Source organism: Crinia signifera, chromosome 2 (assembly GCF_055691185.1).
Source record: "Crinia signifera chromosome 2, ASM5569118v1, whole genome shotgun sequence".
NCBI classification, from domain to species: domain Eukaryota; kingdom Metazoa; phylum Chordata; class Amphibia; order Anura; family Myobatrachidae; genus Crinia; species Crinia signifera.
Window position 1 is genome coordinate 279,503,912 of NC_139218.1, and position 19,652 is coordinate 279,523,563.

The 19,652-nt window shown below is 44.4% G+C and overlaps 1 protein-coding gene across 1 annotated transcript; it reads left to right on the plus strand.

The window, feature by feature from the left end:
* The first annotated feature begins 13,165 nt into the window (after positions 1-13,165).
* On the plus strand, positions 13,166-14,709 carry LOC146058512 (uncharacterized). The gene has a single exon (XM_083170798.1). It carries the CDS (start codon positions 13,543-13,545, stop codon positions 14,707-14,709), a length of 1,167 nt encoding a protein of 388 aa, XP_083026924.1. The 5' UTR covers positions 13,166-13,542.
* Positions 14,710-19,652: the final 4,943 nt, after the last annotated feature.

Sequence of the window (19,652 nt, forward strand, 5' to 3'; positions counted from 1 at the left end):
CTCCTATGTTTGCAGTTACTATGTATGCAGTTTCTATGGGGCCCAACAAGTTCTAGTTACGCCCCTGGCAACCAGCATGTATTCCTCCTTGGCAACGAGCATGAAGCCCCCTTGGCATCCAGCATGAGGCCCCTGGCATCCAGCATGAAGCCCCTGGCATCGAGCAACACCCCCTAGCAATGAGCATGTAGGTAAGTGGCACATGTTTCAAATATGTAATGGGCATCATGGTGTGCGGCAAAATGTGTAACTGGCATCATGGCCTGTAGCACAATGTGTAATGGGCATTACGGTGTGTGGCCTTATGTGTTATTGGCATTATGGCATGTGGCTTTATGTGCAATGGGCATTAGGACATAGAACCTGTTGTTAATTTATTTGAATCCCACCACTGCTTATACTGTACTTGCACATTGCTCCTCTGGGAACATGCTTTGCAGAGACACAGTAATAGAGCCCAGTGCCAGTATTAATGAAAATATTATTGGTCTGTGTTATTTTACTGTGACTCTGTAAAACATCTACAAGTGTGACTAGAAGCAGCCTTTCTGATGTATGGGCCAAATTTTCCTGGAGCTGAGCCATGGGACTGCCTTAAGGACTGTGGTTGAGAAACAATGGTATATTGTTCACAAATACAAATAAACAAATATCCATTGTGCATCATCAGTGATGTTTTACATTATAGGACAGTATACAGATGAGTACATATTAAACAATTGTAGGATCGTGGCTGATGGCACAAATGATGGTAGGCCATACAAAATTACCTACCATTGATGTAGGCCATACACAATAAATTATAAAGCACACAATTGCCTTTATTGCCAGGTCATGCCATTGAATGTGCAGTACAACAGATGGAACAATATAAGTGGGTGGAAGCACATGGTATGTTTACACACACTGTGCTTGATATGTCGGTCTAATTGTTGTCACACCAATATAGTAGCTCCCGCCTAATGTGACAGAGAGCTAATTGATTGTTTGGGCATCCAGCCCCTCGTTGGTCAGAATGGCTGTATTCTTGCACAAAAGACAACAGGATTAAACACGTAAAACAGCTTTTAAAAGGCTAATTGCCAGGTGCACTGAAGGTAAGCAACACCCAGCACTTGTGCCTATCACAAAAGCTCTTTTTTTGACAGATTTTGCTTGCACCCAGAAGTGTGAACAGAAAGCCACATGGGTGTCCAAACCAATTTAATAGTGCCTTGTTGCTTGTAGCTAAGAAGTGAGCAGGGTCAGCTCTATGATTAGACAGCTTTAGGCAGCTGCCTAGTGCCACAGGATGTGCGTGTGGGGGTGCCACAGAGTGTGCCTTTCACAAAATTAGGGATGTACTGTATATGAGGAAGACATAATGTGAAACAGGCATTAGGGTTTGTGTGGCATAATGTGCAATGGGCATTATGGTTCATGTGGCATAATGTGTAATGGGCATTACAGTTTGTGTGGCATAATGTGCAATGGGCATTCTGGTTTATGTAGAATATTGTGTAAGGGGCATAACGGTGCATGGCATAATGTGGTATGTTGCATAAAGTGTAAAAGGCATTACTGTAAGGAAAAATGGTACTTGTTTCCTAGCACGGCCACAATCGCGGGCATCGGGTGTCATTTTTAGTGGTATACGACGCGACCGACGCGATGCCCCCGATTTTTCCATTGAAATGCATTGTAAAAAGTCAATATCGGTCCAGACGCGATGCCCCCGATTTCTCCATAGGGAACAATGTTAAATGCCTCAATTTACTCACGATGCCCCCGATTTACCATAGGAATCAATGTTAAATGGCTCAATTGACCCAAATCATCATAGGGAACAATGGTAAATGGGCCAGAAAACCCCCAAAACACCCCTGAACAGTGAAATGTCCCCCCAAAAGTGGTTGACGCCACCCCACGATCAACGCGAACCCGAAGCGTGGCGAGCGCAGCGAGCCCGCGTGGGGTGGCGGTACGCGTCCTCCGACCTTTTCATACCCCCACTATCCACGTCGGCGTGGAGTTGAGAACAGAATAGTGTGGCGAGCGCAGCGAGCCACCGAGCCTGAAGCGTGGCGAGCGCAGCGAGCCCCGCGAGGGGACGCGGATACCTTCACAGGTAAACGCGTCCCTTCGCGGGCTTCACAGGTATCCGCGTCCCCTCGCCACGCTTCGGGCTCGGCGGCTCGCTGCGCTTGCCACACTATTCTATTCTCAACTCCACGCCGACGTGGATAGTGGGGGTATGAAAAGGTCGGAGGACGCGTACCGCCGCCCCTCGCGGGCTCGCTGCGCTCGCCACGCTTCGGGTTCGCATTGATCGTGGGGTGGCGTAAACTACTTTTGGGGGGACATTTCACTGTTCAGCAGTGTTTTTTGGGTTTCTGGCCCATTTACCAGTGTTCTCTATGATGAATTGGGTCAATTGAGCCATTTAACATTGATTCCTATGGAAAATCGGGGGCATCGCAGGTAAATTAATGCATTTAACATTGTTCCCTATGGGGAAATCGCGGGCATCGCGTCGGTACCATCGCACCCGATTTTTTAGTGCATGCGATGGCCGCGATGCCCTCGATTTTTCATCACGATGCCCACGATCATGATCGTTGTGGCCGTGCTAGGAAACAAGTACCGGAAAAATAAATTGAATTAGCATATTTCAAGACTAGTGAGTGCACCCTCTGTTTTACTCTTGTACACTGGAGCATATTGAACCAATTTGGGTTGCTACCACAGCAATTGCTACATGCAAGGCATGTGTACAGGCCCTATGGGACTATATATGGAAGGGTGTGTGTGTGTGTGTGTGTGTGTGTGTGTGTGTGTGTGTGTGTGTGTGTGTGGGGGGGGGGTAGGGGGGCGGGATTTTACCAGTCTCAGGCCCCACAATTTCTGATATCAGCCCTGTGCGTGAATTATTTAGACTTTTGACGTAGATAAGCCATTGACAGTTTGTGCAGATCCCCATTTCTGCATATTTAAAGTGTAGAAACAATTGAACATACATATTTATTGGAACAGGTTAAGAAATATTCATAGTTATAATAAAATGTCAAACTTAAATTTACTTGAGAGTACTTAATTTAAAAAGCATATAGTGTTCTTTTCAATGCACTAAATTATAGAATAAAGATGATTATTCCAGAGCTTGTAATCAAATGTATCTTACATTTTATTTCCTCAAGGAGTTGGAAAATGGTCACTTTTCCATTTAAATGAAGCTAAATGAATACATAAAACACAAAGTGGCATTCTATGAACCACTTGCTTTTATATTGTAGTAATATTAATTAATGAGGACTGTGATTGTTCTATTTACAATATGATCATTGAACTCTAAAATCTAGAGGACTACTGTCTAACTGCTTTCTAAGCAGTGTGTTTGTATGTATGTATGTGTATATATGTATGTACAGTATACTGTGTTTGTGTAATTGTATGTATGTTGTATCCTTACTAGCACTATATATACACGTGTGTGTGTGTGTATATATATATATATATATATATATATATATATATATATATATATATATATATATATATATATATATAATCCTTTGTTTGTTCTGCACTCCGGACAAAAGTATCAATGTACCGCGGTGCCCTTAATGGTCCAATGGTATACAGTCTTGTACCCCTGCCTGAGCCCAGTACTACAGAGTACTACATAGTACTACAAGACACAGAGCAATATATAAAAAATATAAAAAACCTTGATATGATGCTATCTGATGTAGCTACATGTCGAAAGCTCCCGGCAGATCCAACTTGCCAATTCAAAAAGGAACTGGACATGGTTTTGAGCCAAGCACACCAGATGGGCCATATAAGCAAGAAAGTGTATCGCACACTAACACAAGATCATCCCATCATTCCTGTCATTTATACCATCCCGAAGGTCCATAAAGACCCAATAGACCCTCCGGGCAGACCTATCATCTCTGCCTGGGGGTCTCTATTTCAACCGATCTCACAATTTTTAGATACTCTGATCCAGCCACACATAATTGTGCAAAAAACGTTCTTGAAAGACACTACCCAGCTGCTATTAAAATTAAAGATATTACAAGATCTACCTCAGAATGCTTTACTGTGCACCTTAGATGTAAAGAATCTTTACACTGTTATTCCACATGCACAAGCACTTTCGTCTATGAGGACATTTTTGTTTAAAGTCAATTTTACTGCTCTCGACATACCCCTGTTCCTGGAACTGTTAAATTTAACCCTAACCAGAAATTTTTTTCTTCACAACGGATGTCACTACTTGCAACTGACTGGTTGCTCTATGGGATCCAACGTGTCGCCGTCCTTAGCAAACGTGTTTATGTTTGAACAGGAGCAAGAATTCTTCTTTGCAGATATCAACATCAGTCGTCATATAGCCCGGTACACACGTTATATTGACGATCTCTAATTATATGGACAAGCACACGTAGTGAACTCATCGATCTCATAGATGATATCAATGGACGCCAAGGACCCATCAAGTTTACCTATCATATTGATGGCAAAAAAGTGAATTACCTTGATGTCAATATTGAACTAAGAGACAACCAAATAGTGACATCCGTATATTATAAGGAGACAGACAGGAACACAATATTGAAATCCAGCAGCAATCATCCCCCAGCCTACAAGCGCAGTTTACCGAAATCCCAAATGATGAGGGTGGCGAGGATAAACAGCGATGCAACCACATTGGTCCATGAATTGGACGGAATGGTGGAGAAGTTTGCTGCACGCGGGTACGCCAGAGCAGCTTTAAAAGAACAAAAAGCACAGGTGTTGGCAATCCCACGAGCTGACTTATTGCAAGGCAAAGAAAACAGCAATACAAAGGCATTCGACAAAATACCATTTGTGACCACATTCACCCCTGTGTCACAAACCGTGGGTCTCAGCCCCGTCTGAGACCACGTCCATTACCTTCCCGGTGGTCAGCGTTGAGAGTAAGGCCTCTGGTCGCTGTCAGTGTCTGGCGAGATGTCCCATGTTTGGCTGGTGCTGACCCATGTAATCGACATGCCGGCACGCTGGACTCCACGCGTCATGGGCGCCGCCATGACACATGCGCTCAGCTGACCAGAGGGTCCAATCCCGCTGCTCACCCAGGGTAACCTTTGACCCACACACCTGCATACCTCTCAGGTATGCTCACTCTTTCCCTGTACTGATTGGTGCTGCGGCAGCTAGCCAATCAGTGCTCAGCGAGGGGGATATATTCCAGCCTCTAACTCTCAGTCATCGCCTTGAATATGTGTTCATCTGACCTCAGTACCTCCTGTGTTCAGCTGTTTCCAAAGGCTCCTGGTTATCCGGTCTCCCCGTATACCTCTCGCAGTATCTACTGTTTACTACCTGGTTTGTCATCTCCAGAAGACTCCTGCCATTCCACTCTGCAGTCGAGTAACTATTACTGTTACCATTCTCACCTGGCATACCATCTCCAGAAGCCTCCTGCAGTTACCATCGTGCAGTTGAGTGATCCCATCGACCCTGCTGTCGACATCAGTGTTGACACTTTTCCACTGTGCCTTCCAGAGACTGTTTCACCTACCCGTGTCTCCAGTGACATTACTACTCTCAGCCTACGTCCAGAGGGCCAGGGCAGAGGGCCGCGACCTGCCTGTCAGACGCAGCGAAGTCCATATCCCCTTGCGGGGGTCCCTGGTGAATACCGCTGGCAGGTTAGACTCCGCGCCTCTGTTTGTGGTCTCCGCCAACACTCTGGTACGCAAGGCTTTGCTTCCGTGCATGTCAATCATCAGGCCTCCAGCCTTCCGATACACAGCGCCCTCCACTGGTCCACCACGGTCAGGGTCGGGAACACAACAGACCCCAGACCTGACACCCTGCTACTAAGGTTTTGCCCAGAGCACTCAAGGCTGTATGGCCGCTGATACGCTGTGACAAACAGCTACCCTGTTTCAGCGATAAAAACATCATGCCCAGCTACAGACGGGGCCGCAACTTGCGGGACAGGCTAGTGAAAACGAACATAACACGTTTGCCCACTCCTACCCTGTTCAATATACAGGAGAAGAAACCAGGATGCTATAAGTGCCCTTCGTGCACTTCGTGTAGTTATGTGGATTCGGGTTCTACTTTCAAACATCCGCAGACTGGCCAAGAATTTAAGATTAATCATGTGGTGAACTGCAAGACACCTTACATCATATACATCATTATGTGCCCTTGCGGCAAGTACTATGTCGGCCAGACCATAGTAAATTTGAGAACTCGTATGGCACTACACCGTTCAGCAATCACTGGGAGCCTGCAAGGAAAAGATGTCAACCAGCCGGTGGCCCGGCATTCTAAGAACAGTGGACATACCTTGTCCAACCTTAAGTGTAAAATTATTGACCATATTCCAGCTTTGAGTCGAGGAGGAGATAGACAAAAACTCCTCACACAAAGGGAGTCACAATGGATTTTTAGGTTGAACACCATGGCACCCATGGGGTTAAATGAAATGATCACATGGAATGCATTCGTATAAAACATGATTGCCTACTAACACCTTTCTTTCCCCTTTTTAGGAGTGTAATGATATTTCATGTTGTTTGTAGTATGTACTATAACCATGTGTATCAAAGGGGCGCTTTAGAGTCCACATAAAGTGAGGCGCATGCAACTGTATATAATACATTCATATAATCCATTTAAATATAGTCCGGTAGAACAGCACACAATATAATATATAAGTGCACCTAAATCTTTTCCAGTAGCGTACACGTTTGTATTATTTTATTAGCACAGTTCACACTATATATATCCAACAGGCTTTAATATTGGTCTTATTGCAGATTGCACATTACAGCGCACCCGGCTGACCCGGAACCAATCGTCCAGGGTTACCTGGCAACAGCCGCACGTCACAGTGGGCTGCACCACGGGTCCCAGAAGTGAAATCCCACAGACGCCGGGTAGCTGTGTCCACGCTACTTAAGGTAAGAGAGCAGACAGCTCTTGTCATTTCACTGCACCTAGCACTTTTTGCACCCTACAGCGCATCGTGATGAAAAGGCGACCCGCCTTGAAATGTTGAGAATGCTGTATCCACTTGCACTTTGGAAATATAATTAATTGCTTTACAAATCCGTGAGTGCCGTTTTATTCCCTGGAGCCTGGGCTCAGGCCGGGGTACAAGACTGTATATATATATATATATATATATATATATATATATATATATATATATATATATATATATATATATATATATACAGTCTTGTACCCCAGCCTGAGCCCAGGCTCCAGGGAATAAAACGGCACTCACGGATATATATATATATATATATATGTATGTGTGTGTGTGTGTGTGTGTGTATACAGTATGTGCTGGATGTGTAAATTGTCTGTACATCATGACGGGTAAAACGCTAGATGGTTTAAACTCTGGAGAAAGGATTGTATTACGTCATCAATTGAATTGCGAATCTAAATGTGTGATACATGTCATAGTATGTCCCTGCAACAAACCTTATGTTGTCAAGACCTTAAGAATGGTGAAAAAGCTAATAATGACGCTGTGGCGTAGATTTATTAAGCTCGGTGAAGTGATAAAGTGTCTGGTTTCTATCAACTGCCAATCAGCTCCTACCTGTCATTCTTCAAACCAAGCCTGTAACTTCACAGGTAGGAGCTGATTGGCCGGTGATAAAAACCAGACAGTTTATCACTTCACTGAGCTTAATAAATCTGCCCCTGTGACTGGAAGCATGGTGTCTGTGCAGCAGCTGGTTCAGTTGTGGGCAACCTCTGACACGTTTCGCTTCACAGGGGGCTTTTTCAAAGAGTAAAACTCTTTGAAAAAGCTCCCTGTGGAGCGAAACATGTCAGAGGTTGCTCACAACTGATCCAGCTGCTCCACAGATACATGGCTTCAAGTCGCAGATTCAACCTCCAGCCAACAGCCATTAATTGTATCGAGAGACAGAGGGAAATACTTCTCCAAGCGGTGAGACAAACTGATACCCCAGTGGGTCACACTTAACATTGGGGCAGATGTAAGTACGTCACCTGCCCCCAATCAAGCACCCATCTGTCGATGCATCGCAGCCGCTGTCCTGCCAGGAGTGCTCACATTTGGTCTAGGACAGAGCCAAACAACATACGGTTATTCAGATAACTGCTATAAGACAGGGTCCCCGCAAGCCCATACTGATTCATTGACTATCTAGGCTACTATGGCTACTGAGACATTCAATACTTGAGCCATCTAACTGTGACTGGAAAGCCATCCTATTACAACTCACCGATTGCTTTACCACCAAGTAATTTTAAGCAACTTTTATTAAAACAGCTGCTGGACATTTAAACAGGATCATGCAAAACATAGTTCTTTGATAGCAGCATTAAAGCTATCAGAACACAACAGTAAAATAAACCTTTACCATTGAATGCACCATCCTGTTAAGTGGATCAAATATCCTTATATTTTTTCCTATTTTTCTATACAATTTTTATTGGTTATTTTTTATATTTTGTAAAATCCCAGGGGGAGCTCCAGCATACAGCTCCTCACATTTTGAGAGCTGACCCGGACTGTGGAGATGAGGAACTCTCTTTTGCTCCATTATGGGGAGAGATCTACAGCCAGCGGGTAGGCACTGCCAGTGCTGTTGTGTGGCATATGTGGGGTCGGGATCTTAAATGTTGTCAGCAATTGGATTTTACAGCATTTTTGTGAGGAGTTTGTGTGCATTTTTTTAGGGAATGTTGTTTTTGTTTACTCAAAATTGGTGTGTGTGTGTGTGTGTGTGCATCTGAGTGAAAAAAGGCATGTGTGTGTGAGTGTGCATGTCTGAGTGAATAAGGTATTTGTGTGTTCATGTAAATATGTGTGTGCGCACACATCTGTATGAGAGGTGTGTGTGTATGCGGGTGTGTGTTCGCATGTCTGAGTGAGAGGTGTATACCGTATGTGTGTGCATGTGTCTGAGTGAGAAAGTGTGTATGTGTGTGCATGCGTGAGTGAGAGGTGTATATGTGTGTGCATGTGGGAGTGAGAGGTGTGTATGTGGGCATCTGAGTGAGAGGTGTGTATGTGTGTGCGCACGGCTGAGTGAGAGGTGTGTATATGGGCGTCTGAGTGAGAGGTGCGTATGTGGGCGTCTGAATTAGAGGTGTGTATGTTGGCTTCTGAGTGAGAGGTGTGTATGTGGGCGTCTGAGTGAGAGGTGTGTATGTGGGCGTCTGAATTAGAGGTGTGTATGTGGGCTTCTGAGTGAGAGGTGTGTATGTGGGCATCTGAGTGAGAGGTGTGTATGTGGGCGTCTGAATTAGAGGTGTGTATGTGGGCTTCTGAGTGAGAGGTGTGTATGTGGGCGTCTGAGTGAGAGGTGTGTATGTGGGCGTCTGAATTAGAGGTGTGTATGTGGGCTTCTGAGTGAGAGGTGTGTATGTGGGCGTCTGAGTGAGAGGTGTGTATGTGGGCTTCTGAGTGAGAGGTGTGTATGTGGGCGTCTGAGTGAGAGGTGTGTCTGTGGGCATCAGAATTAGAGGTGTGTATGTGGGCTTCTGAGTGAGAGGTGTGTATGTGGGCATCTGAGTGAGAGGTGTGTATGTGGGCATCTGAATTAGAGGTGTGTATGTGGGCTTCTGAGTGAGAGGTGTGAATGTGTGCGTCTGAGTGAGAGATGTGTATGTGGGCATCTGAGTGAGAGGTGTGTATGTGGGCGTCTGAATTAGAGGTGTGTATGTGGGCTTCTGAGTGAGAGGTGTGTATGTGGGCATCTGAGTGAGAGGTGTGTATGTGGGCGTCTGAATTAGAGGTGTGTATGTGGGCTTCTGAGTGAGAGGTGTGTATGTGGGCGTCTGAGTGAGAGGTGTGTATGTGGGCGTCTGAATTAGAGGTGTGTATGTGGGCTTCTGAGTGAGAGGTGTGTATGTGGGCGTCTGAGTGAGAGGTGTGTATGTGGGCTTCTGAGTGAGAGGTGTGTATGTGGGCGTCTGAGTGAGAGGTGTGTCTGTGGGCATCAGAATTAGAGGTGTGTCTGTGGGCTTCTGAGTGAGAGGTGTGTATGTGGGCTTCTGAGTGAGAGGTGTGTATGTGGGCATCTGAGTGAGAGGTGTGTCTTTGGGCATCAGAATTAGAGGTGTGTATGTGGGCTTCTGAGTGAGAGGTGTGTATGTGGGCATCTGAGTGAGAGGTGTGTATGTGGGCATCTGAATTAGAGGTGTGTATGTGGGCTTCTGAGTGAGAGGTGTGTATGTGTGTGTCTGAGTGAGAGATGTGTATGTGGGCATCTGAGTGAGAGGTGTGTATGTGGGCTTCTGAATTAGAGGTGTGTATGTGGGCTTCTGAATTAGAGGTGTGTATGTGGGCTTCTGAGTGAGAGGTGTGTATGTGGGCGTGTGATAAATTCATATATATGTGCATGTAGTGATTTATAGGCATACAATGCCATACTAGTTATTCTTAATATAAGATATATTGTGCTATAAACATATGCTATCCCCACAGTGGACATTGTCTGAGTGATGAACAATTCCCAGCAGTCTCTGCAACTGTTGAAGAGGTCAGGAGTTGGTCACATGACCAGGGTCAGGGAATGACAGTTGAGAGGGAGCAACAGTTGGGCTGTGCAGTCTGTGAGGGGAAGATGGAGAGTCTCTGTGGAGAGGGGCGCGGTGAGTGGTACTCCAGCCCCTTATGAAATTTAACATCTCCTCAGGCCAGCCTCCCGCAAAATACATAGCACAGCCCCTACACAGGCCGCTTATGCATAGAGAGGGGAGTCACTGAGGAAGAGTGACAGACATTACAAAGCCAGCCCTCAGTCTTTATGAGAGAGAGAGAGAGAGAAGGATAATAAATGCTGGACAGTATTTATTTACTTAGCTGAAAAAGAGACTGTCATTTGTTTTTGTTAAAGAGTTAACATTCAAGTCAGTACAGCCTAGCAGTATATACTACACAGCAGAGTAATTATCTGGAGGTGGCCCATACATCTTATTATGGAAGAAAGCCGGTTTGCAGCAGTGAGGTGAAATATACTATGGCTAAAGTAGAAATTCGCCACATAAAGCTTCCAGCCTAATGGACATAGGGAATCCTACATTGGCATAAATATATAACAAGGAAAGTGTGGTGACTGCAGTCCAGGCATACAGATCTGCTAGTGCTCGACATCAGTGTTTGTCACCATAGCAACTCACTGTCAACAGTGTCCAGTACTGAGAGGACAGAGTAGCTTCAGAAAACTGTCTGATATCACTGCATTATATGTTAGGCTGATAAGCAGTCAAGCGTGGAAGAAAGACTTATTAAGGACAGTGTGACACACAGCACAGTTAACAGAATCCTGAATATTTAACGTGTTATCCCCAATATATTATTATATCCTGCGGTCCATCTACTAGCAATTGATCTATCTGTGCAACAAAATAGAGCAACTTAGTTCAATCAACTACATTAAGGGAGAAAGGAAACACTCAACAGAGAAAAGATTTATTGTAGACAGAGTTACTGGAGTGGATACCATACTTACAACTACAGACATTGCCTCCGGTTACAAAGTTGCCCTTTGGATTACAAATCCAGTGTTTTTAGTTGCTACTACAGAGGATTAGAATTTACCTGGGACTGTTTAGTGCAGAACTTTGAGCTCATTAGGAACAGTGAAACAGGGTACACCCTGGGACTCTGAAAACAAACACAGAAGCGCTTCTTACTGACTGCTTAAGGTATATACTATAGTGTACACTGAGTGTATATTATTGCGCAATAATAGTAGCCATAAGTACTATTCAACGTACTTGAGCAAAGTCATATATCTATTTGAGAATTGAATGTAATATTTGTATGTTCATAATCTATTTATTGGTTTAGGAAGGAAAGGTAGGGTTGCTTAATGTTCTTTTCCTAAGGAAATAGTTCGTGAATAGTGGTCAGAGGTCGGCCTTGAACTTCAGTTCCTGTATAATAAAAATTGAATTGTGATTGTAGCTTTATTTGATGCATATATTGAATGTTCTATGCATATTGACGGTATCTGTTCCTGAAGAATAAATTGTTTGCTTATTTAAAAAGTACCAAATTGTTTGCTTACAATAAATTGAACACTGTAAAGAGCAGAACAGAAATACTTACCTGTGATAGATTTCACATCTGGCGTCTGACGAACAGGATACGTACATCAAAAGCGCGGAAAACCTAACCCAGCGTCACTCAAAATGTCTCAAGACAATAGTCAAGAAGAGATGCTTGGCAACGAGGACCAAGGAAATGCAACGGATAGAATGAGTTCAACGACACGTAAACCGGCAGTGATAACTATGCCCTATTACTTGGGGGCGCCATGGCTTCCCACTTATACCGGAGATAGTGGAATGACTGAAACCAATGCGTTCCGCGACTTTAGGGAACAAATTGAAACCATGTTCCAGGTATATAGATTAGATGAAAATCAACAAGTAAAAATACTGTTGGCTCAACTGAGAGGATTTGCGAAAAGGGAAGTGAAGTCGTGGCCAGAAAGCCAAAAGAAATCGGCAACAGACATACTGAAAAAGTTAGCAGAAGTGTTCGATGCAAAGACTTTATCAGAACTCAAAACACAGTTTTATTCTAGAAAGCAACAACCGCATGAAACGCTACGAGAATATGCCGTAGAATTACATGAGGCATTGCAGGATATAAAGTTGTGTGCCCCAAGAGAACCGATTGAAGAAGATGAAACTTTAACCAATCAATTTCTTGACGGAATCTACGATGCCAATACCAAAGGACAGTTAAAGATGTTACATCGTCAAGAATCACCTATAAGCTTTGCGGCCTTCAAGGAGTTGATGGTAAAGGTTTTAGGCGATAAACCCAAAAAGGGAACCGTGAACGCACCTGTTGAAACCGTTTTTCAGCAAGTTCAATCTGCTGCCTTTAAAGACCCCATTGAAGAAATGAAAGGGCAAATTGCTGAATTGACACAAGGAATGACGGATCTTTGTCGAGAATGGAGAACCTTAAAAGAGACGCAGACATTACAGAGACCCTTGCAGATGGAGAGAGAACCCTGCTATGGAAATGATGGGAGAAACGCTTCATGGAGCTCCCGCCGACTTCCTACAGATAAATTAGATGAACAAGGAAGACCCATCTGCAGGCATTGCCAAAGGAGCGGGCATATTGATCAAAATTGCCGCAGTACGGAACATAGAAACAGTACTCCCGAGGTCCGGGACCAACCATCGGGAGAATCTTCAGTAGAAGGTCCCACATCGCAAGAATGGATACCAAAATTCATTGGGTGTTGCCCTACTCTTGACATCAAAGTGAATGGAGTCAGCATACCAGCATTGTTAGATACCGGGTCACAAGTGACTACGATTCGTTGGGATGAGTTTATTAAGCATTGGAGGAAAGAAAGTATCATAGCCACACCACCGGCCGGGTTGAATTTGTTAGCCAGTAATGGACAATGTATCGAGTGTTGCGGATACTTCGAAGCTGAGATCGAGATAGGACAAGCTCATCTCCTCAATCAAGGATGTTTAATTACAGCTGTTAAAGAACAATGGTTACCGCCCATAATTATTGGAATGAATGTCCTAAGAAATTGCCCGGAAGAACTAATCTCGACACTGACACAAAAATCGTACAGCCAACCTCAGACTCTAAACCGAATTATGCAGCACACTATTTATGGCCGGAGAAGCCAGGTAGAGAAGAGAGTGCTGGCTACACAAGTACAAGGAACTGTCAAGTGGTTTAATGTCCGGAAGAGGTATGGCTTCATCAACAGGAATGACACAAGAGATGATGTCTTTGTCCATCAGACGGCCATAAAGAGAAACAACCCCCAGAAATTTCTGCGCAGTGTTGGAGAGGGCGAGACGGTTGAATTTGATGTGGTAGAAGGGGAGAAGGGTGCGGAGGCAGCCAACGTGACGGGCCCTGGTGGTGTACCAGTTAAAGGAAGCCGGTTTGCTCCCAACAGACGTCAATTCCGCAGATGGTCTTACCAGCCAAAAGTAGAGGATGCTGCCGAATCTGGTGGAGAAGGCATAAGTACAGACCAAGCAAATGAAGGGGAGAGAGTGGAAGAAGTGTTCCCTCCGCAGAGACCCCTCCAGTGCAGAAGTCCACCACCATTCTCCCACAGGCAACCTTTTGGTAGGGGAAACAGAGCAGCGGATCAGGAGCTTGACACCCTCCCCGAGGGGACGGAAGTGATACAGACCGATGGGGTGAACGAACACGAGCATCGGCATGAACAGGCAGAGAAAGTAGTGGAAGAAAGGATGGAGACAGCCCACCATCCACAAGGGACAAGTTTTGGCCAGAATGCAAATGCCGCATCGTTCCAAGTGGGAGACCAAGTTTGGAAGATGGATGACCAACGGAGTAACGACTTAGATCCCTTCTGGGAATTTGAACCCTACGTAATTGTTCACCTTTCGGCTACAGACACTGGGGTGTATGGAATAAGAAGAGATGGAGATGACCACCAAGTTCTTAAGATGGTACACAGAAACCAACTCGAGCCATACCAGGACTGTACAGAAGAAGATGCAATACCACAAGTCCCCTACCATCCTATGCAAGACCCAGTATATCTTCAGCGCCTTAGGGAAATACTCCTCGCAGAGAAAAGAAGAGAGGCAGAGGAACGTGGCCTATTCCTCCACAAAGATGGTGCAGAGGAGATGTCCAGCAGACTCATTAGAAGTACCCGAGGGGTGAAACCCCTCAGATTCAGAGATTGAATATATATGTTTAAAGTAAAGAATGATTTATGATAAAAATGTAAACTTTCTTGACTTAAAAAGTATGTAATGATTTGCAATGTTTGAAATATATATGTAGTATATTGATGTTTAAAAATTTATAAAGTCCATTGCCTGAGGACATGCAATGTTTTACCGGGGAAAAATGTGATAAATTCATATATATGTGCATGTAGTGATTTATAGGCATACAATGCCATACTAGTTATTCTTAATATAAGATATATTGTGCTATAAACATATGCTATCCCCACAGTGGACATTGTCTGAGTGATGAACAATTCCCAGCAGTCTCTGCAACTGTTGAAGAGGTCAGGAGTTGGTCACATGACCAGGGTCAGGGAATGACAGTTGAGAGGGAGCAACAGTTGGGCTGTGCAGTCTGTGAGGGGAAGATGGAGAGTCTCTGTGGAGAGGGGCGCGGTGAGTGGTACTCCAGCCCCTTATGAAATTTAACATCTCCTCAGGCCAGCCTCCCGCAAAATACATAGCACAGCCCCTACACAGGCCGCTTATGCATAGAGAGGGGAGTCACTGAGGAAGAGTGACAGACATTACAAAGCCAGCCCTCAGTCTTTATGAGAGAGAGAGAGAGAGAGAGAAGGATAATAAATGCTGGACAGTATTTATTTACTTAGCTGAAAAAGAGACTGTCATTTGTTTTTGTTAAAGAGTTAACATTCAAGTCAGTACAGCCTAGCAGTATATACTACACAGCAGAGTAATTATCTGGAGGTGGCCCATACATCTTATTATGGAAGAAAGCCGGTTTGCAGCAGTGAGGTGAAATATACTATGGCTAAAGTAGAAATTCGCCACATAAAGCTTCCAGCCTAATGGACATAGGGAATCCTACATTGGCATAAATATATAACAAGGAAAGTGTGGTGACTGCAGTCCAGGCATACAGATCTGCTAGTGCTCGACATCAGTGTTTGTCACCATAGCAACTCACTGTCAACAGTGTCCAGTACTGAGAGGACAGAGTAGCTTCAGAAAACTGTCTGATATCACTGCATTATATGTTAGGCTGATAAGCAGTCAAGCGTGGAAGAAAGACTTATTAAGGACAGTGTGACACACAGCACAGTTAACAGAATCCTGAATATTTAACGTGTTATCCCCAATATATTATTATATCCTGCGGTCCATCTACTAGCAATTGATCTATCTGTGCAACAAAATAGAGCAACTTAGTTCAATCAACTACATTAAGGGAGAAAGGAAACACTCAACAGAGAAAAGATTTATTGTAGACAGAGTTACTGGAGTGGATACCATACTTACAACTACAGACATTGCCTCCGGTTACAAAGTTGCCCTTTGGATTACAAATCCAGTGTTTTTAGTTGCTACTACAGAGGATTAGAATTTACCTGGGACTGTTTAGTGCAGAACTTTGAGCTCATTAGGAACAGTGAAACAGGGTACACCCTGGGACTCTGAAAACAAACACAGAAGCGCTTCTTACTGACTGCTTAAGGTATATACTATAGTGTACACTGAGTGTATATTATTGCGCAATAATAGTAGCCATAAGTACTATTCAACGTACTTGAGCAAAGTCATATATCTATTTGAGAATTGAATGTAATATTTGTATGTTCATAATCTATTTATTGGTTTAGGAAGGAAAGGTAGGGTTGCTTAATGTTCTTTTCCTAAGGAAATAGTTCGTGAATAGTGGTCAGAGGTCGGCCTTGAACTTCAGTTCCTGTATAATAAAAATTGAATTGTGATTGTAGCTTTATTTGATGCATATATTGAATGTTCTATGCATATTGACGGTATCTGTTCCTGAAGAATAAATTGTTTGCTTATTTAAAAAGTACCAAATTGTTTGCTTACAATAAATTGAACACTGTAAAGAGCAGAACAGAAATACTTACCTGTGATAGATTTCACAGGCGTCTGAATTAGAGGTGTGTATGTGGGCTTCTGAGTGAGAGGTGTGTATGTGGGCGTCTGAGTGAGAGGTGTGTATGTGGGCGTCTGAATTAGAGGTGTGTATGTGGGCTTCTGAGTGAGAGGTGTGTATGTGGGCGTCTGAGTGAGAGGTGTGTATGTGGGCTTCTGAGTGAGAGGTGTGTATGTGGGCGTCTGAGTGAGAGGTGTGTCTGTGGGCATCAGAATTAGAGGTGTGTATGTGGGCTTTTGAGTGAGAGGTGTGTATGTGGGCTTCTGAGTGAGAGGTGTGTATGTGGGCGTCTGAGTGAGAGGTGTGTCAGTGGGCATCAGAATTAGAGGTGTGTATGTGGGCTTCTGAGTGAGAGGTGTGTATGTGGGCATCTGAGTGAGAGGTGTGTATGTGGGCATCTGAATTAGAGGTGTGTATGTGGGCATCTGAGTGAGAGGTGTGTATGTGGGCTTCTGAATTAGAGGTGTGTATGTGGGCGTCTGAGTGAGAGGTGTGTATGTGGGCGTCTGAATTAGAGGTGTGTATGTGGGCTTCTGAGCGAGAGGTGTGTATGTGGGCGTCTGAATTAGAGGTGTGTATGTGGGCTTCTGACTGAGAGGTGTGTATGTGTGTGCGTGCGGCTGAGTGAAAAAAGTGTGTGCATCTGGCTGAAAGCGGTGTATATATGTGCGTTTAAGTGAGTATGCATATTTGTATGCATCTGAGTGATAGAGGCGTATGTGTATATATATATATATATATATATATATATAAAAATATATATACATATAGTAAATATGGTGCAGCACTCCAGCCAATTTCACAGACATACATTTTAATACAGCGCAATGTTTAAATACAGCATCAGGCTAACACAATAACTGATTAGCTTACATTATAAACCCTCCAACCCTGTCTGCCTCGGGCGGGCATGCAAGCCTAACCTGGCATCGCTAGCAAATGACGTCATCACCATGATATTTGATGACTGACACACTATGGCATGCAGTTGCGAATTGACGCGCCACAGACTGTTGACTTGTCCTAGATTGTAGCGCAGTTTTATAGCTGAGCGGTGCATAGCCATGAGCACTTTAATGCTAAAGCATTTACTTATGTTGCTGTGACGGCCACCTTGTCTATATATATATAAATATATATATATATACATGGGCGCCGGAACGGGGGGGGGGCGAGGGGGCAGCTTGCCCCCCCCCAAATTACTGAGGCGCTAAAGTACCGTGGGCCCGTCTGTGTCTTGATGTATGTGTGAGGTCTTTTCTACACTCACATATCCTGCAGTGCTATGCGCGCTGGCGCCGCTGCGCCGGGTCTCTCCATCCGTCCTTCCTGTCAGACTCAGTCCCCTCCCTGCCGGCCGCCCTGCCCAGCGGTGTTTGATTGACACTTACAGTGTCCGACGCCGCGGCCGCCTGCCCCCTGCTGCTTCAGCGACGAGCGTCGCATGGGCATGGCATCCAGCATCCAGGTCCCCAGCGCGCTCCAACCCCATCCTGCTGCGGCCAGCGTGTCTGCCCTGCTGTGTATGGGAGGGATCCAGGCAGCAAAACAAAAAAAGTAAGTTAAAGAGATCTCTAAACTTGCTCACAATTTGAGTTAATGTACATTGGGGATGTATTAAGTTATGGGGAGTGTGGGAACAATTGATGTTCTGGGCATATGAGTGGTGTGGGGACATGTTCTGGGCAAATGAGGGTTATAGGGACATGTGCTGAACATATGAGGGATGTGGGGACATGTGCTGGACATATGAGGGATGTAGGGGCATGTGCTGGACATATGAGGGATGTGGGGGCATGTGCTGGACATATGAGGGTTATAGGGACATGTGCTGGACATATGAGGGATGTGGGGGCATGTGCTGGACATATGAGGGATGTGGGGGCATGTGCTGGACATATGAGGGTTATAGGGACATGTGCTGGACATATGAGGGATGTGGGGGCATGTGCTGGACATATGAGGGATGTGGGGGCATGTGCTGGACATATGAGGGATGTGGGGACATGTGCTGGACAAATGTTATTTTGTTACTAATAAAACTATAGTGTTTTTCTGTTACTCTATTACTATTGATGAAAACATATTTCATTAACTATCAGGGGGTAACATATAGCAATTTAGGGGGCGCCAAAATGAGATTATATCTTGCCCCCCCCCCCAACCTAAAAACGTTCCAGTGCCACTGTATATATATATATTAGTGGGGGAGGGGGGGCACCAGCATTTATCGTGCCTCCGGACTACTGGGGCAAGCCTACGCAACTGGGCTTTGACATAACTTTTTTCTTTCTGTCATGCTAATTTCGAGCTGCGACTTAAACCCACATATTGTATACATTTCCAAATTACATCTTTTGGGAGATTTTGGCCAGCGTGTATGGACAGCGATGATGGGAAAAATCGATGGGCTGAAAATTGCCCAGTGCATACACTCTAAGCGATTTTACCAGGGTTGAATGACTTTTCATAGCAGCGCACTATGAAATGCCATCCGCCCTGTTGCTTATCTGCTGAGAATACCAGCCGCCGGCATCAGAACTCCCCGTTCATTGCAGCCACTTACACACTGGGCGGCTTTTGAGCTGAAAGCAGCTCAAATGACAAAACTGAGCTGCTTTCAGTTCAAAATCGCCCAGTGTGTATGGGCCTTTAATTTTATTGAAAAACAAATTTACTTGAAGTTTGGTAGAACTCTAGTATAATTTCCAAATTTCTCCACAATCAGAAAGCAGTCTTCTAGTAAAATTATTGCAGCAAATGAAAATAGAATCACCAGAGGATGCTCTGATTGAAAGCACAATTTTTCTACATGTCAGAAGTTAAAAGGGCATTACTAGTTCCCATTTTATATTGAAGTGGAATGACAATATTCATGTTTCTGTGTCAGTTCTCATGGGGAAATTTGACACCATAAACTTTCTATGCTGTCAGGCAGAGATGAAGAAAGAAAGATGATTATTTAATGACATTGTGAAAATGTTTTGATTATACTTTCTAGAAA